Below are 27521 nucleotides of genomic sequence, written 5' to 3'. Positions count from 1 at the left end.
GCTACATGGCCTCCTGCCTGACCAGCCCTACTTCTCCTGAGTCTTCTGTTCTTTTCTGTATATTTTCTCCAGGTTTTTCTAGTAATTACAAAGCATCATTTTATTAGTAGACTAAAGTATAAAATATGTTTACTAAGTGTTTGTTTTTTTCTGCTTATCATTAGCTTGCTTTAGCTATAAGCTGACCAACAAACAGACTTAGTGAGGACAGCTTAGAAGCTGTTATCATAGAAATAAATACACCTTGGCTTTCTGAGACATTCTTAGCCTTATGTTTAGTTGTTTTGTGATATATTTCACTCATTTTTAATCATAATATGATATGAAAGTAACTTGTTGAAGATGAAAAAATCATTCCATGTAAGCATTTAATCTCATCTAATGGATACGTCTATGCCCCTAATTGCTTAAGGAATGACTGATTTTTAAGAACTTTGACAATAAAGAAAGAAGTTTAATAAAAAATAGGAAAAAGAGGTAGAAAAGAATAGATATATACAAACTAATATGCACATTTAAGTGAAAATAAATCTCAAAGACAAATTCATCACTTTAAAGTCGTCTATGGTACAATAAACAAATGGCTTTATTAAATGAATTGACTGAATTAAAAAAAGAATTTTTCAAAAAGCTAAGGCTGGGGATATGGCTTAAGTGATAGAGCTAGCAAGCATGAGGTTTTGTGGTGAAAACTCTAGTAGCACCAGAAACAAAGTATTTTTAACAGCTAACCATTGTCAAATGAGTGAACATGAAGATATAACATATAACATCTTAGTTCCTGACACTTGTGGAATCAACATACTTGTTATGAATCATTATTGGGTCCAACATTCCTTGAGAAAGGCTGTCCATGCTTAGATGTAAGATCAATTCTTTGGCATTGGGGCCATTAGCCAGCAGTACTTCTAGCTTAAAGCTTCCTTATTACTTTTAGAAGCTATGACGTGTTAAGTCCTTCATCTTTTCTACTGTTTTTGCCTTTGGTGCTTACAAATCCATGGTGCAAATCTGCACCCTAGAACTGAGAATCTACGATGCCTTCCCTCACTGATTTATTGCTTCCCTTGCTTGGCTTCCATTCAGTCTTTTTTTTCCATTTCTTCTTTTTCCATTTCCACTTTCTTCATAGTGCCTGCCATTTCATCAAATAATCCAACAGATATCTTCAGTTTTATAAACCAGAATGAGATCTTGGAAGTTATATTATATGAAAATTCAATAGAAGAAAGTAAAGAAAAAAGTAAAGAAAGAACTAATTGTAACACATTTGAATCCAGATCATTTTGCCCAGGACTTTCTCTATGCTTGGAGATGAAAAGATCCTTGAGAGAGGAACTATGCATACTGTAGAAGTAAATGTCAAGTCAAAAATATTCCAATTTTGTAAGAGTTGTTCTGTGGAGAATGAAAAGACTCAAACATTCTTTTCCTTATTCATTACTATATGCAGTGATTTCCTCAGAAAATATTTGAAATATGAAATCATTGCTGATAGAAAATTAGAAGAAAAATAATGAGATAGAAAACAAATATCCTTTTGGTAGTAGCTTCTAGGATGCTCACTTTCTTCTGTGAAATTGAATTAATAAAGCTGTCCCTTGATGTCTCTTTCTTGATCAGTTGTATAGCAATTCCTGGTATAAGCAGAAAATAATAAATGGAATCCCCAGCTCAAGTGAACATGATCTCAGATTAGAAATTCCTAGTAAAGACTTCTTTATTGTTGACTTCTTCTGGAAAGAGCACTGTCTGAGACAGACACCATTATTTATTATTTAGGCTCAGGCTGGATTTCCCCCCCTCTATTTTAGGTAATTTTACACTGGGTATAGTCTTTCTATGGCTTTCTAAATTCTTCTACTCTTTAAAAGTCTCTGTAAGTCCCTTATGTACTGAAAACTTTGGCAATTTTTCTAGTTCATCTTTTTTTTAAACAATCCTTCTTGCCCAAGATAAATAAATCCATACCAGTATCCAATTTGGGACTTGGGACATCCCTTTCCCGAGACTTTATTCCTTCATTGAGAAAGGTATTGGTTATGTTTTATCCATTACTTCTGGCTGCTTAGTAAAGAGAGGTTTTCTGATGATCTATTTATCATATGACTCATGCTACAAGTGGAAATCTTAGCCTACTTCCTTTTTCAAAGAATATTTTACACTAAATGTTACAGTCCAAACTGCAATAGGAATAGCTGTGAATGTCTACAAAGTTGGTATGCTATGTTGTCCACCACCGATGTAAACCAATAAAACTCTAGAGGTCTCCCAATCATTATTATCCCCCCCCCACAAAGGTGGAAATATTGTGACTTATGTCACTAAGCAGCATATAAATGAAGTCACCATAGATAAAGTGCTTACTTGCAAACAACATTGTATATCAAGATATTGTGTGACAAATTGTGTTGTGATGAACATTGTTGTGCTGGTGGCTTTAGTGTGTTCTTCTTTGTGGTCTTTGGTTAGATGCCCAAAAGTGGGGCTGCTGGGTCATAGGGGAGCTCTAGGTTTAGCCTTCTGAGGAATCTCCATAACACTCTCCAGAGTGGCTGAACCAGTTTACATTCCCACCAACAATGAAGTAGGCTTCCCTTTTGGCCACATCCCCTCCAACATTTGTTATTGTTAGTTTTCTTGATAAAGGACATTCTTACTGGGGTGAGATGGAATCTTAATGTTGTTTTGATTTGCATTTCTTTTATGGCCAGTGATGTAGAGCACTTTTTCATATGTCTCTTGGCCATTCTCATTTCCTCATCAGAGAAGTCTCTTTTTAAGTCTTTAGCCCACTTGTTGTGGGGCTGTTGGTTCTTTGCGGTTTTGTTTTGGAGTAATTTAATTTTTTAGCTCTGCATATATTTTAAATATGAGGCCTTTGTCCATTTTATGGCCGGTAAAGATCTTTTCCTAATCTGTGGGCTTTCTGTTTATCTTGCGAGCTATGTCCTTTGCCCTGCAGAAGCTCTGCAGTTTGATGCAGTCCCATTTGTCCAACCTTTCTTTGATTTGTAGCATTTCTGGGCCTTTATTAAGGAAGTTTCATCCTGTGCCAAGGAGCCCAAGTGTTTCTCCTACTCCTTCTTGTAGTGTTTGCAGGGTATATGTTTTTATTTCGAGGCTTTGATCCTTTTGGAATTGATTTTGGTGCAGGGTGATATATAACGAGTGTTACATCACTCTTGTAATTACTTTCAACATGCCATGTGAAACCGTAGCTTCTTTTGTTGATGATCCTCTTGTATCTCTTCCTGTGGTTGCACTCGCGCTATCACTGTATCTCATCTGAATACACTGGATACTGTATATACTGGTATTCGAACTAGGGAAGTGAAAATCAAAATCGAGAGACAAAGGATAAAAAGACAAATGACTCCAAAAGCTATATTTGCAAAACCATTTGGTGTAAATCAGCTGAACAACTCACAGGGGGAGAGGGAAAGGGGCAGGAAGAGGGGGGAATGGAGGAGGTAACAAACAGTACAAGAAATGTACCCAAGGCCTAACGTATGAAACTGTAACCTCTCTGTACATCAATTTGACAATAAAATAAGAATTTTTTTTAAAAGATATTGTGTGTAATGTCCCTGTGGTTTGTAAATAGCAAAACCATTTTTTCTTCAGAGGCATCAAAATTCATCTTGTCCACTATTGATGGACATTTGGTTTGTATCCATTTTTGAATACCACAAACAATGTTACACATGGGATTTTTTGGGGGGTACAGGTTCTTATACATTTCTCTAGGAGTGCCAGGCATGTGGCATGTAAGTGCTAGCTCTTCCAAATACTTCCTGATCGTGTATTGAAGGGACTGTGCCAATTTTGCTCTTGCTATCCACATACACAAGTGTCGGTGTTGCATGACCTTAGCAGCATTCATTTTGGCAAAAACAAATTGGAGGACAGTGGCCTTTTAAACATGAGTAACTGCTAACTTTGAATTTTACCCTAAGCCTGTAGTATCTCTTTTCTCCTGGCTGCCCTGCCAGTGCTGATCTCCTGCTTATACTTCCTGTCCCCTTAGACTGACAAGGCTCTGCCCTACTTCTCTTCCCCCCTGTCCCCCAAGGTTTTCTGCCTAACTCTGCAGCTTCTCTACCTTGGCAGCTTTTGAATCAGCAGATGCCTCAAAGGGACAAGAGATACAGAATGTCAGACAAAAAGTTTTTTTGGTTTTGTTTTTGTTTTCTATGCCACCTTGCTCATCAGCCCTACCTACCCGGTAGCTCTTCTATGATTTCATACAGAATTTTGCTTTTAGGTTTTTTCCCTACTAATTGAATTCTATTCTGTTTCTAAGTATGATGATATAAATTATCACATTCCAATTCGTATAATTCCTAGAATTATTCTTTAATTAGAAAACTTGTAGCAATATTTAACCTCTCTGATAGTTTTTGCTGTACTAGTGTATTTAACCCTTGCTAGTTCTATTAATACAGATGGGAAACATCCTTCCATGCTTTTTACCTTGTTGTTTTTGTATTAACCACTGTCCTCTGTGGGGTCCTGTTTATCCTTTACCTACCTTCTCAAACACCTTCTTGACGTTTGGCTAGTAATAAGTACAATGTTATATATATTTCAGTGATTTGATTTAAAGGATATATTCCTCAAGTGAGTTGTACCTGTCATTAGTAGTGTGAATGTATGGAATTTTCACAAAAAAACACTTTGTACTATTAACAAATCCTAAATATGTTTTTTTCTCATTTAAGTGAAAGAAATGTTAACAGCTGGGTAAAGTGATGCATTTCTGTACACTCGGCACTTGGGAGGCTGAAGCAGAGGGATCACGAGTTCAGGTTCAGTCTGGGTATTATATTGCAGATTGGCAGCTGGCCTGAACTACATCATGAGGCCTTGTCTCAAAATCAAATCCAAGCAGCAGCAACAACAAAGTCTGGAATGATGCTCTTGAAAAAATTAGGAGCTATCTATTTGCTAATTTTTGCAAGCATTTCTGACTGTAGAAGAAAGAAGTCTAGCCATGATGTAATCAAGTTGATGAGCACTTACTTATTTTAATTTTTGCCTGTAGGAATTTTTTAACATAGGACAAGAGGATCAAACATGTTTTCTTATTTTTAGGGATCTAGAGAGAATCATTGGCAGGAACAAAAAAGCTATGATGCCTGCAAGCCAGAGGCAATGTAATAATTCCTAGTTAAGGCAAGTCCAGAATAATTCAGTTTCTCTGCAGCTCAGTTTTTATATATTTCTTTTTCATAAGGCTAGTTAATTTTTTTTCATCTTGGATTCTCTTTTCTTTCACTTTCAATTTTACTTAATGTAATGATTTTTTCACAAAACCTCATGTAAGCAGCATTCAGATTAAGAAGTGACCATTTCCAGGAGTTCTAAAAGCTTCTCTCATGCCTACTTGCAGTCAGTTTCCCCACTACCAAGGGTTACTGTGATGTGCTAAACAATGTTCTCTCCAAATCCATATGTGGAACTCTTAAACCTCATATCTCAGAATTTGGTTGTATTTGGAGATAAGATGTTTAAAGAAGTGATTAAAAGTAAATGAGGTCTTTGGAGTAAATGCTAATCATATTTGACTGTTGGTCAGAACACCAACAGACACAAAGGAAAGCAAATATGAAGGCACAAGAAGAAGATGGCCCATCAACAAATCCCAGGAAAGGGACCTTTTTTTTTGGCCATCCATGGGGCTTGAACTCAGGGCCTGGGCATTGTCCATAAACTCTTTTGCTCATACTTAAGCCAGTATTCTGTCACTTTGAGCCACAGTGACACTTCTGGCTTTCTAGAGGTTAATTGGAATCTCATGGACTTTCCTGCATAGGCTGGCTTTGAACTGCAATCCTTAGATCTCAGCTTCCTGACTAGCTAGAATTATAAATGTGAGCCACTGGTGCACCACTAAGAAAACTTTTTTAAAGGAAATTTTGAAATCCATTAGTCTGTGGTTGTTTTACTACAAAACTAGTATAGTTACTCTCCTGATTTCCAATAGCATAGATTAATTTTACCTCATATTGAATTCTTTGCAAAAATAAAATACTATGGCTCTTTTGTGTCTCACTTCTTTTACTCAATATTGTGTGAAATTCATTAATTTTGTTAGATATAGTTGTAGTTTATTTGTTCCGGTTATGTGAAGATATACCATAATTTATTTTTCTACAATTAGAAGGCATTTTGTAGTGTCTAGTTTTCATTTGTACAGATAGTTTTTCTATGAACATTCTAAGACATTTCTGATTTCCTCTTAATAAATAGTAATAACATAGTTAAATGGGGAATTTGGTTCATAAATTGTGCATGGATTTACTTGCTGTAGCTCCTAGCAAATGGTTTTCCAAAGTGCTTGTACTGCATGAAAACTACACTTCTAGTAGAAATGTAGTATAACATTACTCTCAAACTGGCTGAAACCAGTCAAAATATAGACATACAAAGATGTTATAGACATTACAGAACTAAACTAAAATGTTTTCATTTGGTTCAACTTTTAAGCTGAGGAGTTTGGCTAGAGGTATGCTTCCTACCCAAGGGTGTGATAATGCATTTAATACCTACAGTGCTTTACAAAACTCTGTGCTATGTGCTGCAGGCAGCACAAACACCAATGACAATGACACTTATTTTTTTTTCTTATTTGTTGTCAAAGTGATGTACAGAGAGGTTACAGTTTCATACGTTAGGCCTTGGGTACATTTCTTGTTTGTTACCTCCTCCCTCATTCCGCCCTCCCCCCTCCCCTTTTCCCTCTCCCCCCATGAGTTGTTCAGTTGGTTTACACCAAATGGTTTTGCAAGTATTGCTTTTGGAGTCATTTGTCTTTTTATCCTTTGTCTCTCGATTTTGTTATTCCCTTTCACTTCCGTAGTTCTAATACCAGTATATACCGTATCCAGTGTACTCAGATGAGATACAGTGATAGTGCGGGTACAACCACAGGAAGGGGATACAAGAGGATCATCAACAAAAGAAGCTACAGTTTCACATGGCATGTTGAAAGTGAATACAACAGTGGTATAACAGTCATTTCCATAACATGGAGTCCATTTCACTTGGTATCATCTTATGCATTCATAAGGGCATAGCTATTAGGCTCTTATGATCCTCTGCTGTGACTAGCCTAAACCTGTGCTAATTATTCCCTATGAGGGAGACCATAGAGTCCATGTTTCTTTGGGTCTGGCTCACTTCACTTCGTATAATTTTTTCCAAGTCCTTCCATTTCCTTACAAATGGGGCAATGTCATTCTTTCTGATAGAGGCATAAAATTCCATTGTGTAGATGTACCACATTTTCCTGATCCATTTGTCTACTGAGAGGCATCTGGGTTGATTCCATATTTTAGCTATGACAAATTGTGCTGCGATGAACATTGTGCTAGTGGCTTTAGTGTGTTCTTGTTTGTGGTCTTTCGGGTAGATGCCCAAAATGGGGCTGCTGGGTCATAGGGGAGCTCTAGGTTTAGCCTTCTGAGGAATCTCCATACTGCTTTCCAGAGTGGCTGAACCAGTTTACATTCCCATCAACAATGAAGTAGGCTACCCTATTGGCCACATCCCCTCCAACATTTGTTATTGTTAGTTTTCTTGATAAAGGACATTCTTACTGGGGTGAGGTGGCATCTCAATGTTGTTTTGATTTGCATTTCTTTTATGGCCAGTGATGTAGAGCACTTTTTCATATGTCTCTTGGCCATTCTCATTTCCTCATCAGAGAAGTCTCTTTTTAAGTCTTTAGCCCACTTGTTGTGGGGCTGTTGATTCTTTGTGGTTTTGTTTTGGAGTAATTTAATTTTTTAGCTCTCCATATATTTTAAATATGAGGCCTTTGTCCATTTTATGGCCGGTAAAGATCTTTTCCTAGTCTGTGGGCTTTCTGTTTATCTTGCGAGCTATGTCCTTTGCCCTGCAGAAGCTCTGCAGATTGATGCAGTCCCATTTTTCCATCCTTTCCTTGATTTGTAGCATTTCTGGGCCTTTCTATATGCTAATGACCCAAAGACGGAGGCCGAATCAGGAAAGCAACTCCTTTTTCAATAGCCTCAAAAAACATAAAATACCTAGGAATAACCTTAACCAAAGGAGTGAAAGACCTCTTTGATGAGAACTTTAAAAACATGGAAAACGAAGTTACAGCAGAACGAAGGAAATGGAAAGCCCTCCCTTCTCCTGGATTGGTGGATTAATATAGTCCAAATGGTAATATTGCCAAAGGCTAGCTACAAATTCAATTCAATACCCATTAATATCCCAACACCATTTTTTAATGAAATAGAGGAAGCACTCCAGAAATTCATATGGAACAATAAAAGACCTAGAATAGCAAAAACAATCCTAAGTAGAAAGAACAGTGCTGGAGGAATTACAATTCCAAACTTCAAGCTGTATTACAAAGCTATAGTAATAAAAACAGCATGGTATTGGCACCGGAACAGGCCTGAAGACCAATGGAACAGAACTGAAGACCCAGAAATAAACCCGCAGAACTATGCCTACTTAATCTTTGACGAAGGAGCTAAAAAAGTAGGATGGAAGAAAGATAGCCTCTTTAACAAATGGTGCTGTCAAAACTGGTTCAACACCTGAAACAAACTAGATCCTTATATATCACCCTGCACCAAAATCAATTCCAAATGGATCAAAGACCTGGAAATAAAAACAGATACCCTGAAGACACTACTAGAAGGACTAGGAGAAACACTTGGGCTCCTTGGCACAGGACGAAACTTCCTTAACAATGACACTTATTTCTATGCTCATGATCTAGAACAGTAGATCTTGACTAGGAGTGACTTCCTTGCCTGGGTATATTTGTGAATACTTGGAGACATTTTGTCACATCTGTAGATGACATTGGAAATCCACTTAAAAGAGGCCAGTGGTGCTGCTAAATATCTTAGAATGCACTGGACAATTCTAAATGGAATCATCTAGCTAAATTATCAAAGGATGTCTGCTTTTGGTGAGAAGAAACAGATACACTTTTCTCTTCTTCCTGCTATGTGCAACTACAAATCATGAATTTCATCTATCAAAAGACAAAACAAAACAAAACAAAAGCAAGAAAGACGATTAAAGGCAGAGAGAAAGAAGATAACAGACTTCAGGATCTGGAGTGGTGAAATTCCTTGTGTGTGTGTGTTTTTTTTTCTGTGTGATTTTTAAAAATTTGTTGTGAATGTGATATATAGAGTGCTTACAGTTTCATATGTAAGGAAGTGAGTACTTTTCTTGTCAAACTTGTTACCTCCTCTCTCATTTTTTCCCACCTTCTTTCCTCCTCAATTCCCTACCCTCCATGAGTCATATAGTTGGTTTAATACATATTGTTTTGTAAGTATTGCTGTTGCATTGGTTCACTCTTTTTCCTTTGTCTTTCCATTTTGATGTTCCCCTTCCCTTTCCTAGTTCCCATAAACATATATACAATGCCCAGGGTACCAAAATCTGTTACAGTGACATCAGGGGTAAAACCATGGGGAAGAAAACAAAAATAAAAGACATAATTTCACATGGTACATTTGAATAACAACAACAATGATAAACCACTTATTTCTATAACTTGGAGTTTATTTCACTTAGCATCATTTTATATGTTCATGTGTACATAGCTATTGAGCTATTGTGGTCTTCTGCTAGGACTATGTACTAGGACTATGTACTAATTGTTACAAACGAGGGAAACCATAGCGTCTATGTTTCTTTGGGTTTTCTCACTTCACTTAGTGTGATTTTGGGGGCTGAAGAAGTAAACAACCTGAGAATGTCACAAGCACCAAAAAAGAAAGTCCTAAGAAAGTTTCTTTCTCTCTCTCATCGAAGTATGAGGAAAAGGAGCAGCTAAAAAGAAAAATAACTTTCAGATAATAGTTGTTTCAGTATAGCCAAAACCATAGAAATAAAACATAGCCTACTTCATGTTGGCAAAGGATGAATGAGAGCCTAGACTTCCATCCACCCCAGGCCACAATGAGGTACCCCAGTAGTTCTTCTTCTGAGTGTTAATGCCAGAAAAGTGAAAATATGTTCACAAAGAATCGTTTTAGCCATTTTTATAGGAGCTTTATTCACAATATCTTTAAACTGGAAACAACCTAGATGTTCTTTCATTGGGCTACAGATTAAGCCAACTCTATTTTTCAATATACCTTGTAGTATTATCATTGAAGATATTTCCTTCTCTCTCTTTGTTTTGTGCTGTACTGGGGCTTGAACTTAGGGCTTCTTGCACTCTTATGGGCCTTTTCCACTCAAAGCTAGTACTCTACTACTTAATCCACAGATCTACTTCCTTCTTCTCATCCATTTTCCTTCCTCTTCATTTTTGTCAGTCATGGAGCTTATACTCAGGACCTGGGCACTGTCCTTGAGCTTTTGTGCTCAAGATTAGCACTCTACCACAAGTTCACTTCTGGTTTTGGGGTGGTTAATTATTGATAGAGTCTCATGGACTTTGCTGCCTGGGCTGGCTTCAAATCTTGATCCTTAAATTTCAGCTTCCTGAGTAGCTAGGGTTACAGGCATGAGCCACTATTGCCCAACTTCTCATCAATTTTCTTGGATCTGAGATTTGTTCTCTGTAGCAGAGCAACAGAGAATAATTAAGTGGTGAAGGGTCTTTCATCAGAGGTAGACATTTGTAATGCCCCATTTTATGTCACATTACTTTGTGTATAGTTAGTTTACATGTAGTTCGATTATTGGACAGTTCAGCTGTGGATTCATTTTAAATTTCAAAATAGATTATAGTGTGTGTGCGTGAGAGAGAGAGAGAGGGAGTTTTACAAAAATTATATTGTGCGTTCACTAGGCCCTTTTTTTCTATTTCTAATTTTACTGAGTCAAGACTCAGTTTCACAGCCTCTGGGGATACTATGCAACTGCGAGGTATAAGATTTTAGAGGCCAAAACTAACTAGTAGAAATTCAAATCCATCTTTTATCTTTTAGATAAAAGCCTTTGAAATCCTTTCAGTATGAAGTTATCAGCAGGCTTGATTCTCATGTAACCTCATTACCAACCCAAGGATTATTCAAAATGCTTGGTGAGCCATGCTCTGTGGCTAAAACTCAGCTTTTATGACTACCATCCAGTGAGAAGTCACATGGGGTCCATCTTGTTCTGCTTGAGAAATTCCTTCTATTCATTCCAACGTAGCTTTGCATATCACAGATCACAGTATATGTTGAAGATCCTCCAGAAATGCTCACCAAAGAAATTAGTTTATGTCTCTTGAGCATTCCCAAAACTTATTTAGCTGCAGAGCCTTCTTCCACACTAACACTTTATGAGTCACCTAGGCATTTTGTAAGATAAGAAGTGGAATAGATACTTTGAGGACCTGATGCTTCAGAATTAAGACCTGGACTTTGGAAGTCATGGCTGTATTCCTGCTATATCTTTGTTTTATGGATTGGACTCTCACCCGGCATCTGCACTCACCCTCTTTCCCCCTTGTCAAGCATTGGCTTTTTAGGTGGCTATGGTTTTTCATATTTTCCTGAAATTTTATTTTTAGCAGTTGTTGACACTACTTTAATTCAATGAAATAAACTCCAGATTTCTACGTTAAGAAAAGAATAAAAAAGTATGGACAGAACTGAGGTGGTGTTAGTTTTACCAGTTGTTATTTTAAGGCTCATTTAAAATAAGATAATTCATTACTTAGAGGATAAACCTAATTTCCCAAACTGAAACCTTGTAGAGATTTATTTATTCCATAAGCATGTGATCTTATCTGCTCAGATTTACATTTAGAGCAATAAAGCCTCTGGCAGCTGCTCCTAGCTGTCTGCAAGAAGAGGAGACAGGAGATAAGAACATTCCTGTTTTTATTGCTTTCCAGTACATTGAAGTTGGGGTAGGGGTGGGAACTATTGTCATAAATGTCCATTGAGTCTGATACCAAAGAGGCAAACCAGTCTTCTTTGGAAGATACAGTAAATCTCTCAGGCCACTGGTATTCATTTGTCAAAAACTGTCAAAGAAAAGCTTAAAAGAAAGCCAGAGGGGAACTTCTGCAAGCTCTTCAAGCAAAGCCCAATCACCTCAACTTTGAGATCTTGAAGGGCTTCTGAAGGGCTTCGGGCATCATTGCCAGGAGTAAAGCTTTGAACTGTTCACTCCCACAATACAGGTGTGATCTTATTTGTCCTATTCCCAAGGACCTCCATACCATATTAAACAAAAAGACCACTTCATCCCAACACCAGGGAACAGGATCTTTACCTGGGTGTGAGGACAGTCTATAGAGGATGGCATTGACCTCGGCTCTTCCTGGGAAAGCCCAGCAACAGTGCAGCCCTGGGAAAGGTGCTATCCTCGGTCACACTTGGCCAGAGGCCATTCTAGGTTCCTGTTTGAGTGCACTTGTTTAGGAGGATTCATAAAATCCTTGAGTTAAAAAATAAAATAAAATAAAATAAAATCCTTGAGTTTTCATGGCTGGAAATAGGTCAGTGTGGTCTATATTAGCCCATTCTTATGACCTAAACTTCTTAAGCTTTTTTTTTTTTCCTTTGAGCATTAGAACTCCGTTTAAAAGCTGCCAGAATTTTGACAGAATTGGTGTGGGGATTTTTATTGCCTAATAAATAATATCTTAGAAGGTCATAATTCTATATTAGCCACTAAATATCCAAGATGTATGAAGCATGCGAAGTTAGGTCCAAGATATAGATGAAAAACAGCACAGTGACATTTCTTAAGAATTATTCATTTCTTTTCTAATATGAAAGGAGAGAGGGAGCATGCTTCTACATCCCAGGCTTACAGAGCTGAATGCTGCCTGGAGGCCCTAAAGAATTACACTGACAAAGCCCACTTTTTTCCCCTCTCATTTTTAAATTACCAATAAAGCAATTCTTTTTGGGATTTCAGAAGAAATCTCAGGACTTTAGGTTCATAAGATGTATATAGTGCTTCATAAACACCTTCATGTTCATCATCCACCATTCCAGAAAGGTGCAGAAATTACAGCAGATACAGAATTCCTTGTTTGTGGAACACCTGCATTGTGACATTCTTCTTCTCTCAGGTATCCTAGGATTCAAACATAGTCATTGGCAAGAAATTCATCCTTAAAGATTGTCATTTTCTCCAGATAAAATGAATCCATGTCTAATTGGTTGGAATCGCATGCACATGTACACACACACACACACACACACACACACACACACACACACACCCCTCTGTGATAGATTTTCATCTCCTGTAGGACCATTGAACATCTGCCTAAATTCTTTTAACTAACTTCTTTTAACTCTCAAGGCTAGCACTCTACCCCTTGAGCTACAATTCCACTTCTGTCTTTTGGGTAGTTAATTGGAGATAAGTCTCATAGACTTTCCTGCCCAGGCTGGCTTTGAACTTCAATCCTCAGATCTCAGCCTCCTGAGTAAGTAGGATTACAGGTATGAGCTACTGGCTCCCAGCTTGAACATTTTTACTCCTTCGTTTTCTTGAAAGCTAACAAGTAACTATTTCAATCCTCATTTTGTTAAAGTCAGGAGAGTGACAAAGTTGGTTCAAAGAAGGAGAATTATACTGTATGTCTTTGATTGTGATGATTATGATAGACAAAGATTAATATTCTCCAGAAAGCCATCCTCCTACCAAAGCCAAGTGGATCTCCCTAGGGAGATTCTATCACTGACCATGAATTTGAGGCAGTGTCCATCCCACTTCCATTCCTTCTCAGCATACAGTTAACACTGCCATCTCAACTAAAGTGTGTTTTCTGTCCACAGAGACCAGATACTGCTACACTCAGCACACAATGGAAGTCACAGGAAACAGCATCTCTGTCACCAAACGCTGTGTCCCACTGGAAGAGTGCTTATCCACTGGCTGCAGAGAATCAGAGCATGAAGGCCACAAGGTGTGGGCAACAAAGCAAATGATGGTACAGTGTCAGCAGCCGCTCAGCAGGCTGCCAGTGCTCATGAGGAGATGCCCCTGGCCATGGGAGCTGCCTTCTCACTGTCGTTACACCACTTTAAAAAGGAATTTCCTTTATGTTTGCCCTAAAAGAATATAAATGTCCAAGGGTATAGGGAACTGGTGTGAGTTGTGCAAATACTTTCCAAGAGAATGTTGAAGATGATTATAAGACTGCTCTTTCCTCATCCAGAAGAATATCAGACATCTACCACTAGGGACAGGAGTAGGGACCACCAATGCTATATGCTAATGCCCATCATAGCAAAGCATTGGAGATACAACAAGAAGTCATCGTGTACCCTGGATGGCTGAGGCAATTTTGCTTTCATAACTTCTTGTGTCTTTCTGGGTATTCCTTTGGGGAAGGTCTCTACTGTTTTTTGAATCATTTGCCAGTGATCAGAGAAATCCTGCTCTTCTTGAGCTTTATCAGGTGTCTATAGACAGAAGTGGTCATCTGGAAGGAGAATGTAGGGAATCACAAGAAGACAGTTTAACTTGTGGATGGAAGAAGAAAAGCCCCTATCTCACTTGGAGTGGTTCAGAGCTGGCTATAGGTATGATGTTAATGTATCAGACCCTGGTCTTTATTTGACATGTGCCCATTTCTGTGAGGCTGTCCTAGAAGGTCAGGCAACTCCCTACCATGATATCCTAGGAATCACTATCTATGAGGACTCACTTCCCTCAAATTTCAAGTAACTTCTCAAAAATGCTCAGAATTCCACTTTAAGTACTATAAATATATAAATATAATATATTCTTCCTGATTGTTTCCAATATGAAATATGAAAGGTAAATCAATTACCTGATCCTTCTAGCAGGAGAACAGGGAGGAGTTTTGTTATATGCTCATATGTCCTATGTCACATAGTAAATGTCAGTAAATGACAGAGACCAACTTCAAATTCACTTCAGACCTTCACTCTCTGTTCTCAACATTATCCTGTCTTTATAGCCCATATCAGTTGTGACCAAAGGCTCAGACTGTTGTAGGACAATGACTATAAAGGATATCAGCCATCCTATAAATATGACCAGCTCATAGCTTATTAAAATGCAGCCTCTACTTCTCAAAGTCTGGTGAGGTTTGAGTTTACAGCCATGGCCTAAAGTAGGCAAGGCTTATCAATAACCCTTTGGATTTGTTTATTTTGTGCAATTCAGGGTAAAGTAGAATAAATTAGGAATAACTGTATAGATAAAAACCTTTTGAGGGGCTGGGAATATGGCCTAGTGGTAAAGTGCTCACCTCATATACATGAAGCCCTGAGTTCAATTCCTCAGCACCACATATATAGAAAAAAACCGGAAGTGGAGCTGTGGCTCAAGCGGTAGAGTGCTAGCCTTGAGCAAAAAGAAGCCAGGGACAGTGTTCAGGCCCTGAGTCCATGCCCCAGGACTGGCAAACAAAACAAAACAAAAAACCTTTCAAATGTCAACTCACTCCAAGAGTGACAGTAATAAAGGAAATAAATATCCAAATTCAAGTTGCGTATTTGTGGCCCCTTCATTTTCACTATGAACACTTGGCGGAGGAAAAGTTCACCCTCTTGATTGCTTTCTCATGTGGTCAGGAAGAGTTTCTTGAAAAAGAAAGGCAAATTTCATAATCCCCATTTCACAGATGGAATAGCTGAGGCCTAAAAAAGTTGTGAAACTTTGTAGCAATGACATGGTAGGATATCAAAACCAAAACCCTGATTCCTTAAAAGTTAAGCTGACTCATTTTCACTTTGAACACGCTGCTTCATTTCTCTCCATGGTTCCTTTGTAGAACAAACCACTGTCATTTGCTTTTGCCATGATATCAGTTTCTTCAAAACCTTGCCTCTTTCCAAGACCTGCTAGTTTCTCATCAACTGTTTCTCTCTTTCTTTCTTTTAGATCTGCACCTCCTGCTGTGAAGGAAATATCTGTAACCTGCCACTCCCTCGAAATGAAACTGATGCCACATTTGCCACCACATCACCTATAAATCAGACAAAAGGGCCCCCACACTGTATGTCGATGCTCATGTCCTGCTTGTGGGTGTGGTTAGGACTCACTCTGTAGCAGCTCAAGGCACCATGGGTAATAGTGATGCATAGGGATCATAGGAGCCCCTCGTCATGCATGAGTTGTTGACCTGGCAACATTTCATACATAAGACCACAACACTCACACGTGTTATCACGACGAGGCACTACCATTGCCATGTTTCACTGTTGTCATTTCCAGTCCAGCCAAGACTCTATCCAAGCCAGCCTGTCCCGAGTACATTCCCTGGGTTCTATACCACAAACCTTTGTTTAACTCCATGAAAGAGCTCTGCATGTGTTACAACCAGAGGTTCTTGATTTGGAATCCATGTGTGAGCTGTAGGAGGTCCTGGGACCATCTAAAGAGTGTGTTATATGGGTACACGTAAAAGTTTGGGTAAAGAACCACTAGATTTATTCTAATTATGAATTCATGTATGGTTTTAGAATCTTACAACTTTGAATCCCAGTGTGGATGGACTATTGTATTTTCAGTTCCAACCAAGTTTCTCAAAGTGCAATTTGCTCTACGAAATTTGCTCAATTTAGTTTTCCCGATCTCCTTTTCTTGAGGCCAAGAATTATTTCCCTTTGCTTTGCCTGGGAGATAAAAAGGGGCAATCATAAAAGTTTGGTATTTGTAAGGGTGGCTAGAGAAAGATTTTCCCCAACTTAAAGGAATTAGCATTTATAAAGTAGTTATGCTTATCTCTTTATATAATTACAGAGATTAGCTTTGATTGGAGAATTAATTTGTTCCACAAAACCTTCCATTTAACCTGGGCCAATGGTATCCCAAAGTTGGACGGGATTACTTTTACCAGGTGTTGGGTTCCTTTTACGCATAACTAATTCAGACGGAGATGATGGAATTTGGGATAAAAGAGAGACCTTTGAAGGTTAGTTCTAGTTTATTCTAAGGGCCCAAAAGTGGCCCAGCATCTTTCATCATTATCTGTAGCTCTTGGTTTCAAAAAGCCTTATCCTTCCACATTCCCAGTGATTTTTTTAGGATGAAGGTTATGGATTAAATTGTCTTTAGACCAATAGATAAGGAAGACAGAATATGCTAAGATTAGAAAAAGGTGGTTTGTAAGACTAGTAAAGAGACTAGTAAAATAGTATGGTTTTGTTTCTTTTAGATATTGTTTTTGAAGTAGCAGATAAAATGTTCACCATCTTGCATATATTGTTGACACCCAAAGTTACAATTTTTCTTCTTCCTTGTAAATTCTTTAAACAGTATTTATTTTTATATGGCATAACCAAAAACTAAAATATATCCTGAAAAGTTCTTTATTCTGAGCAAATCTTAATGCTTATTTTTCAATAGTGGTAAAGCTTTTAATATATGTTTGTGGAAAGTTATCTCTAAAAATTGTACCAGTGTTTGAAAAAATTTAATGCATTATGAGCAAGAGTAATATGCTTGCTTCAAGGTTCCTGCTCATGGTTTTCTCAGCGGTATTGTCTCAGAAATATTCAGGTGGAATCCAACACTGGTCAGAATTTCTGTTGTATAGTATGTTTTTGTGTAATGTGATGGAGCCAGGACTGATATAGATGACAGCATGATGAGGGCCCATCTGCTGTGCGCAGAAAGCTATCTTTGGCTCAAAAAATGAGACCCCCCCTCAGGGACTAAATGTGAACTGACAGCAGTGACTCTGATACAAAACAATCAACATTATATCACATGGCCTTAATTCAGAGTTCTGTAGGCTTATCATTTTGCACTGGGTGCTTATAATTGGAGTTGGGAGTCAAGGGAGAGAAAGCAAGACATGCATGAAGCACCTCCTATGTGCCAGGCACTATGCTAAGCACTTTACATAGCTAGGTCATATAATTCCTGCAAGAACCCTCTAAGGAATAGCAATAGTATTTATACTTTACTAATGAAGGTTCTGAAGCTCTAGGAAGTTCAAAGCTTTTCCTGAAGATGAAGCAGAATGAGTGGACTCAATGGGAAAGTAAATTACCCTCCTAGGAAAACATCTAGGTCTCACTTCATAGAAATTTGTCTATCTTTATCATGTGGAGTTTATCTTACCCCTGCTTCTACAAGATTCCATTTGCATGTGTCCCCAGTTGATGTTTTTCCCCCCACTGTGGGGAACAAGGTTATGGCTCCCTATTGCTAGGAGGAGACAGTTGATTCCACATCTAAAGATGCTATAAAGCAATGAAAATCTGATGTTGTACATATCTACAAGTACAAATTTGTGCATGGTCACACTCCACAGACACTTTCCAAGTTCTGCATGCAATTTGAAGAAGAAACAAGGGAGTGACAACAACAGAGCCTCACTGGCTGGTGTCCAGGAACCAGGTCCACAAAGCTGGAGACTCATCCAACCCCCAGGGACTTACTGCAGATACTGCACAAATGGCTGCATGCATCCCAAACACCTGTCAAAATGGCTTTTGTTTAATTCTTTTGAAAGAAAGTGGTTTGTCAGCCCTCTCTTCAGGAATTAAGGAAGGCTCATTCATGTGGTAGTTCCAAGATTTGTTAGCCATCTGACTTTTCTACTACATTATATTTTCCATCAAAACTCAACATTGGTGATGGCTTAAAGTGCAGAGAGCCATGATGTGTATATTAATATATGTGACACTTATTTATTTTTAGATTCCTTCAAACACTCATGTCAATATGATATCAATGCATAAATGTTGTAAATATTGTACATTTTGTAAATAATGAATAAAAATTTTAAGTGTATCTCATTGGGCTTTTGCCTGCAAATGTGCATGCCAATCAATGATTAATGCATCCAGCTTAGGTTCAAGATTTTGGGATTAGCACCAGAAGTTCACTTTCCAGTTGTACAGACAAGAAATCCATGCATGAAAAGATACAAGATGATGCACCCATGCCAAATGATTCATCTAGACTGCCAATGCTGCAGAAAATCGAAAACAAGAGGATTAATGAACTTTTCTTTTAATCAGGTCTATAGATTCCCATGAACATTTCTTTGTTAAATTAGGAAATATGAAGACAGTACGTATGTTTGCACATATATAAATAGATCATCCCATTAACTTGATTTCTATATCTTATCTATACTGGGAGTGAATTATGTCAGTGATGATATAATAGAAAATATTGCCCTTCACTTCATAGTTTCTTCTGCAATGGAACAAATATTGGAATAGTACACATATCATTTGCATTGATAAATGCACGTATTATATGTTTCTTAGTAAAACAATAGATTGAAAACAACCTTGATAAACTTCAGCTTGTTTGAGACTCCCGGCTATTCTTTAGTGCACTACACTTTGAAATTTCCAAGGAAATACATCTTCTTCCCATAGTTAGAGGTTTTCAAGTTTGGTTCTGGGTCAGTGATGTGATTGTTATTCCTTATCCATACTTAGCCAAAGATAGCACTTAGTGCTAAACCTCTGTGACTAGCTCCATGTGCTTAATGTACTGTGGTAGACTGTCTTTTTTAGGGAATCTCATTTTGAAAACTTGGATTACTAGGGGTTTTATTTTTTGTTGGTTTTTAAATGTCTACTTAAAAAAAATTATCTTTAAGTAGTTGTACCAAAGAGTTACTGTTTAACAAAGCGACTGTCTTTTTTAGGAAATCTCATTTTGAAAACTTGGATTACTAGGGGTTTTATTTTTGTTGGTTTTTAAATGTCAACTTAAAAAAATTATCTTTAAGTAGTTGTACCAAAGAGTTACTGTTTAACAAAGCGACTTGTTGACATAATGCATCTTGATCATGTTGATCTTTTCAACATTTTCACCCATCCCTCCAAACCACCCCTTCCTTCACTTTTTTTTTAATTTTGAAGGATATACATTGAATTTTTGACTGCATTCCCCGCCACTTCTCTTCATTCATCTACCCCTTGATCCTTCCTAACACCTTTCTTTTTTTTTTTTTTGAAGATTTTTTTTTTCTTATTTATTGTCAAAGTGATGTACAGAGAGGTTACAGTTTCATACGTTAGGCCTTGGGTACATTTCTTGTACTGTTTGTTACCTCCTCCCTCATTCCCCCCTCTTCCCTTTCCCTTACCCTCTCCCCATATGAGTTGTTCAGTTGGTTTTGACCAAATGGTTTTGCAAGTATTGCTTTTGAAGTAGTTTGTCTTTTTACCCTTTGTCTCTGGATTTTGTTATTCCCTTTCAAGTAACCATTTCCTGGTGTTTATTTTGACTTGGCCTTTCTAAGGAATTATACTATTTGATTTCTCCTTTGAACTGACCATATGTCAGTTAATATATTTGCATACACTTGCATACCACCCCGCATATCTACTTGTACATTTACAAGCTAAATTTAGCCTCTCCATATAAGGGAAAACATGCATCCTTTGTCTTCCTAAACCTGATTTCACTTACCATAATTTTTTCCAGATCTTTCCATTTATTTACAAATGATAGAATATCATTCTTTCCAATGGGTGAGTAAAATTCACACACACATACGTGTGTGTATATATATACATAGCTATACATATATGCATATGTACATATGTACATGTACATATGCATATATGTGTATGTACGTATATATATATATATATATATATATATCACATTTACTTGATCCATTTGTCCATTTAAAGCCAACTGGACTGATTCCATACCTTGGCTATAGTGATTAGTGAACTATAGTGAGCATGGTTATGCTAGTGGGTTCACTGTAACCTGCTTTATAATCTTTTGGATAGATGCCCAGGAGCAGAAGTGCTGGATCACAGGGTAGTTCTATGTTTATTGTTTTGAGGAACCTCCACATCGCTTTCCTCAGTGATTGGACAAGGTTATGTTCTCACCCTCAGTGTATTGGGGTTCCCTTTTGCCCACATCCTCACCAGCTTCTGTTACAGATTATTTTCTTGATAATGGCCATAAAGGAAATGTCAATCAAAACAACACTGAGATTCCACTTTATTCCTGTCAGATTGGTCACTCCATGAGGTTTTAAGAAAGGATCCTCATCCTCTGTAGCTAGGGTATCAGGCATGCATCATGATGCTTAGCCATTGGCCAATATGGAGTCTTTTGAATTCTTTTTTCTTTTTCCGAAGTTGGATCTGAAACCCTGATCTCTGCCTCCCAAGTAGCTAATATTATAAGCATGATCTACCAAATGGGACAAAGACAAATGTTTGTTTTTAGTATGCATCCTCTAACCTAACTATTAGGTGTGAAGTATAAGAAAATACTTTACACATCTATTATTAACTATTGTTATAGCTGGGAGAACTTGACCTTATATATTCAGACATTTTTCTAAGAGTTCATAGCAACTTGAGGTGGGACTAAGGCATGTATATAAAGCATAATACCTTTGTGTTGGGCATACTTTCTGAGATCTATTGGAAAATATGCCTATACTTCTTAGTATAATATTTCTAACCTCTTTGGTGTTATAAAAGTAATATATTTCCAACATACTTTCCAAATCAAGCTTTCCTTTCCATCAGTTATTTTTGTTAGCTAAATTTTAAAATCATGGCTTCTCCCAATAGCAAATTACTCTTATTGTACTATTACCTTTGTAAATTTTAGCTCCATTGCTGGAAAAGAAAAATTCTATGTAGTGATATTTTTAAACTGAGAAGAGTTAAAAATCTAGAGTCTGAGATATGGCTACCTAAGAGTCCCTTTTCTCTTTTCCTAATAGCAATCCTGATTTTTGTATATGATTTTTATTTTCAAAGCACATTCATATACCTTTGCTTTAGTTTATTAGTATGACCCTAAATTCTGTATATACTCATCTGTATACATTCATGCTCTCTGTTCTCCACATACTTGTAACTAGGATGAAATGAATAATGACATGCCCCAACCTTCTCTGGAATTTTTACTAAAAAGTTATTTCTTGCAGAGTTAGAGGTGAATGGCATCTTAGAAAACAATTCACCTTTAGAAAATATCTAGTTCACCCTTTATATATGCAAGGAGAGAACTTCAGGGTGCCCAAATTATTTACCTCTGAGAACCCTACAGCATTGTGTTAAAATATAAAAACTCATCAAAATGTCCCTCCTCTGATACTCAAAGTAATGAAGCATTAGAAATATGAAAAGGTTCAAAGTGCCCACAGGAGGCATGAGACATGTATCATGAGGACCATCATGGTAGGGAAGTGCAGAGAAGAAACACTGGAAAGAAACTAAGTCAACTTGATGGAAGAAGATCACCCACTCTAACTTTGGAAACATCCTGGGAAATAGTCAATTTCAAAACTATGGTCTAAAAATGAAGAACGATTGGTTTAAGTTAGATGACATCAGTTATACAGAAATAATTTCCTCAGGAGATTTTTGCACATCCATTGGGGGAAAATTGGCCTCCCAAAACATGTGTTATTCCAGGGCCAGAGTTGAAGCCATCACTGAGGCCTCCTAAGGGCAGCATCCCAGATCAAGTTGGAAAGTGGAGAACGTATGTCTGAAAGGGAAACTTGTTGAGTTTTGGCAAAATGAACAGAGTACCACCAGGATGTTTTGGCAAAACAAAGAAAGTACCACCAGAATGCTACCATGATGCAAAATGAAAGAGAGAAAATGAGTTGCTTTCTCAATAACTTCATCTTTGAGAAGATTTCAAAGTTGACTCACTGTCTGACCCTCAATAAGAGCAGCATTACTGTTGAGCACCAGAATCTGAGCCTTTGCCTGTCTTCATTGATACTCACTTGCTGTTGGTCCTACTTCAGATCTGCCTTCTGGCTTTGCCCCACCCTAGCCTCTCCCAACAACACAACACTGTGAGCAACTTGAACACGCAGTACCATAAGAAGTTGCAGTATCCGAGGGCAGGGATCATGCTTGAGTCTCTCTGCACTGAGACGCTCTGGGTGACAGGGTGTTGGTAGACTTCAGTGGTGGGAGAGAATGTATTTGGGCTCACTCATGACTCAACCCAGCTTGGCTCTGACATATGTCAGCATCAGGCTTATCCCCACCATTAAAGCTCTGTAAATACTTTGAGTTGGACCCATCCCTGGCTTTAATATGTTTAGGTAATTAATGACCCTGTGAATGCTTTGCTGCTGTCCTAAATACCAGGTGTACTTAGTATAGAAACACATGCTATCCTCAATGTCAGACAGCTGGAGACCAATGTGAATTCTCACATAGACCTCCCATGAACTCTTTCTGCAGAGTCATATAATCTAAAATGAAGTGAAAGTTTAATTTGGGGTCCAGTACTTGTTAGAGCAGAATAAGTGGTACTGTTTAGCCTAGACTTAAGCTGAAGGTATTGAGAATAGTCAGAATACAAAAACTGGATTTATTTTAGAGATGAGCAAAGACTTCCCAAGAAAAGTAACATTTAATCCAAGACATGTAAAATTAGAAATTAATAGGCTAGTTATTTTTTTAAAAAGTTAGATTGCAGGACAGACAGGAAAGGAAAGTTCATAGACATGGAATTTTAGGAACGCTTTGAAGTCAAATCTCAGGAGAAGGTGGTAAGTAACTGTTGATAAATATAAACTGAAAATTAAGCAGTCTAAAATGCAGGTTTTCAGAGTTATTTTCACTAAGACTACTGTGAGGGGCTGGGAATATGGCCTAGTTGCAAGAGTGCTTGCCTCGTATACATGAAGCCCTGGGTTCGATTCCCCAGCACCACATATATAGAAAACGGCCACAAGTGGCGCTGTGGCAGAGTGCCAGCCTTGAGCAAAAACAGAAGCCAGGGGGCTGGGGATATAGCCTAGTGGCAAGAGTGCCTGCCTCGGATACACGAGGCCCTAGGTTCGATTCCCCAGCACCACATATAGAGAAAACGGCCAGAAGCGGCGCTGTGGCTCAAGTGGCAGAGTTGCTAGCCTTGAGCGGGAAGAAGCCAGGGACAGTGCTCAGGCCCTGAGTCCAAGGCCCAGGACTGGCAAAAAAAAAAAAAAAAAAAAAAAAAAAAGAAGCCAGGGACAGTGCTCAGGCTGAGTCCAAGGCCCAGGACTGGCAAAAAAAAAAAAAAAAAAAGTCTACTGTGATTATGATTGTCTGTTGGTTAATGGTTGCCTATTTTTATCACTGGGTAGAGAGTACTTTAAAACTGTCAAACTGATAAGCTGACTCCAATGCACCTTCATTTTAAAGACAGTAGCACAGTGAAGATGTTTCTGTGTACTCACCTCAAGAACACCAGGGTCTATACACCAAAGCAGTCTATAAAGAGTCTGATTCGCATGAAGGTCCCTAGGTTCTCTGTTCTGTGGTCTGACTGACTGAAGAATTCATCCTTTAGGCCTGGTAGCTCATCTTTTGGGCCAAAAAAGTGATTCTTTCATTCAACTCAGGAAATGTTCCTTTTGAGCATGACTCCAGATATGTTCATTGTAACATCATGTAGCGTCATATGCAGGATGCTTAATTCTAAGACTTATACTAGCAAATGAGAAATTGAAAGAACAAGACAAACTGGAAGATTGCATAAGAAACTATAAGGGATTGCTTGAGAGAGTATAGACTACAATGGCTAAAACTGTCATCCAGTCTTGGAAGCAGAAGAAAGAGCTTTTACAAGCAGTGGTAACAGGGCAGAGGATGTGCTACCCACCGCTGTAGAACAGGGCCATGCAAGGAGGAAAAGCACATGTGGATAGATGCTGAAAGATCCATATATGAGTAAAGGACCCAAAGCCAAAGACATTTACATTAGCAAAAGGTTCACAAAATGGAAGAATTAGATCCCATTCACGTCTCACATGTGAAAGCAGGAGTATCTGGTGATACTTTCCTATGATGATGGGGCAGAAGGAAACAAATGCTTTTCTCTTCATTCCGTATTTTTGTTTTGAAAGATGAGATATGATATACTGAGATCAAAACATGTTTCCTGGAGCCTCAGAGCAAGTGAACCTCAAATCCAACTGCACAGCACACTCATATGGCAGTTTTAAAACTGTAAGAATGATGATGCTCAAAATCTATTCATATTGAGTTGATCTTGGGTGCTTTAAATCACTTGGCAGTTTTTTTCAATCATGAGTCAGTTTAAAAGTGTTAACCCACTGTCAGTGATTATAATTAGCAACCACTAGTCAAGATACATAAAGGGCTAAACAACCATTGAAATCACAAATGATAAAGCACCATCTCCTAGAATCATAGGTAGTAACAAGAGTTAAAACCAAGATTCCCCTTCTACTAGTTCTATTTGGCTTTTGACACATTTTTTCCATGTTAAATTTGCACCCCAAAATTTATTAAGTCAAATACTGCAAAACTAGCATCACTTGCTGGTTGTAGTATAAATTCTTAAAGCAGTTTTGCAAAGCAATTTGGCTGAGTGTGTTGTGGGCTATGCGAGCATAGATATCCTGACCCAATAATTCTATTTCTGCAAATGGCCTGAAATATAGCAAAACTGCTAGCAACAAATTTGTTCCTTGCAGCATTATTTGTAACTCAGAAAACAATCAGGAAAATCTAAGTGGGCAGAAGTAGGGGAGTAGTTAAGTCAATAACTGCATATCCACTTGATGTAGTATCATCAAAACCCATTGCCCTAAAGATGTTTTCAATGTCAAATGAAAACTGCAGCACTGATGTCATATGTTTGTCAGTGTGTCATACTCTCTAGAAGCAAACATCCATTAAAAAAGTACTTGGAGAAAATAAAGCAAAATACTCTCATTGCTTATGGTATGGTAATAACTTTTTATTTTCCTCTTAAACATATTTTCCAATTTTTCTGCCATGTGGTTATATTACTTTTGTAATGAAAAGCATAAATATCATAAACAGTTGAGAGTATGTTTGTGAGGGTAATGGCTGTGATTGTTGGAGAGGTTTCTCTCTGTACAGTCATTAACCCAGGGCAGTCTTCTGACTTGTAGAGCCTCATGCTCAACCCTGGCTGCTCACTGTGCAAGGCCTGGGGAAATTTAAAAGCTAACTGATGCAGGAACCCCATCCCTGGGGAATCTAATTATACTGATCTTAAAGTGAGGCTCTGAAGATCATGACTTTTGAAATTCTTTCTTTTAAAATATATTTTTAAATTTTTTTTCAAACAGGAAAGTCTCAGAAGACTCATTCATTTTTGCTTTGCCATGAGTTATCATTCTCCTTCTCTCTAATAATATAATCATGGTTATTCATCTGAAACACTTTTTTTAAGCTTGCAAACACCATGCCTCTTTACCTATTGCAGTGGTTTGAATATGTTTTTAAGGGTGATCCCAAAGGTTTAAAGGATTCATGCCCAGAGTGGCAGCATTGAGTTGAGAGAAATTTAGGATATGTGGTCCAGTATAAAGTGATTAGGACATTGAATGAAGCACTGCCTTTCTTGGAATGGATTAATGTACTTTCTGAGACCCAAATTAGTTCCAAGAAAGTGAGTATAAAAAGAACAAGCCTGGCACTTGAATCTCTGGCTTCCTGTCCCCCCACTCTCCCCATGTGATTTCTTCTGCATGCTTTCACATTTTTGAAGCCATAGGCCATGGGGGCTCTCACCACGGCTAATCAGGGGTGGCCAACCAATTTCCACTCACAGCTTCCAAAACTGTGTGCTAAATAAACTTCTTTTCTTTATATTTTCCTCATCCTCAAATGTTCTCCTATTGCAAAAGAAAACATTAATACCTAAGCATTATCTAAGGACAAAAGCATTGCCTAATGTGACCATAATTTAGTTATCAACATCAAGCAACTGAACATGACACAATCATAAGCACCTCATATTTTAATTATAAAATGAACATTTGACAAGAGAGTAGTTTCTGTGAAGATGACTACTGCTTTCTTGCTACTCTGATGGCAAAAACCAAGAGATCCAAAGATGCAGAACCCATCCCTTATCCCAAGAGTCATCCTGTCCTTGCTAATTGGTTTCTTGAGTCTCGTTTCAATTCTGGGAGCTCCTGTCTATCCTTATAAAAGTTTTTTATTAAAAAAAAATAGTCCTTCTGTTAGCTAGGGTCACTTTCTCTTTCTTGCCACCTAATACTGATGGTTCAGAGTAGTTGAGCTGCAACACTTTGGTACTTGGATCCTTAATGGGTTTCTTTTATGGACATAAGATCCCTGTCCTTTTAAGGACATAGGATATCCATATCCTACAACACAGAAGTTGGTGGAAGACCAATGTCAATAAAAGGATTGTATCTAACCAGGGCTCCAAGTATGACATCTTAAAGCAAAGCTCTGGCAGGTTAGGACTCTCAGTGACCAGACAGTAAGCTCAAAGCCTGCTTCTCCCCAGCACCTGAGTTAACCAGGACCAGGGAACTCCTGTAGACACCAATGTTTAAACTTTACTGCTTCTGACTGGATGGGAGCCCAACAGAGGTTTGTCAGGCCTGAGCCTGTCATGGATACCCTCTCAGGTCTGAGCAAAAGGGAGAAATGTCTATGGGCCCTGGGGACCCACCAGCCTTTAAGGCTGAATGTCAGAGCTGCTTTGTCTGGCATTCTGCACTGGGGCATTCAGGTGCAGGGCTCCTGGGGGCTCTGTGATAAGGAAGATTTGGCCAGGAAACTTCTGTCTCTGCATGTCTGCTCAGCAACAGAAGCTGTGGGCTGCATATTTCCCTGGAGGAAGAAAGATGC

The 27521-nt window shown here is 38.1% G+C and overlaps 1 protein-coding gene across 2 annotated transcripts in view; it reads left to right on the top strand.

Moving 5' to 3' along the window:
• The window catches only part of Lypd6 (LY6/PLAUR domain containing 6), a 146976-nt gene extending 128286 nt beyond the window's left edge, over positions 1-18690 (top strand). For both annotated transcript variants that reach the window (XM_048345495.1, XM_048345496.1), the window contains 2 exons: positions 13749-13879; positions 15829-18690. In XM_048345495.1, coding sequence (XP_048201452.1) covers positions 13749-13879; positions 15829-15996 — 299 coding nt within the window. In that variant the 3' untranslated portion in view covers positions 15997-18690. The remainder of the gene's footprint in view (positions 1-13748; positions 13880-15828) is intronic.
• Positions 18691-27521: the final 8831 nt, after the last annotated feature.

The sequence above is a fragment of the Perognathus longimembris genome, chromosome 4 (genome assembly GCF_023159225.1).
Source record: "Perognathus longimembris pacificus isolate PPM17 chromosome 4, ASM2315922v1, whole genome shotgun sequence".
Taxonomy (NCBI): domain Eukaryota; kingdom Metazoa; phylum Chordata; class Mammalia; order Rodentia; family Heteromyidae; genus Perognathus; species Perognathus longimembris.
The sequence above is the reverse complement of the archived record's forward strand: the minus strand, read 5'-3'. Positions and strand labels throughout refer to the sequence as shown.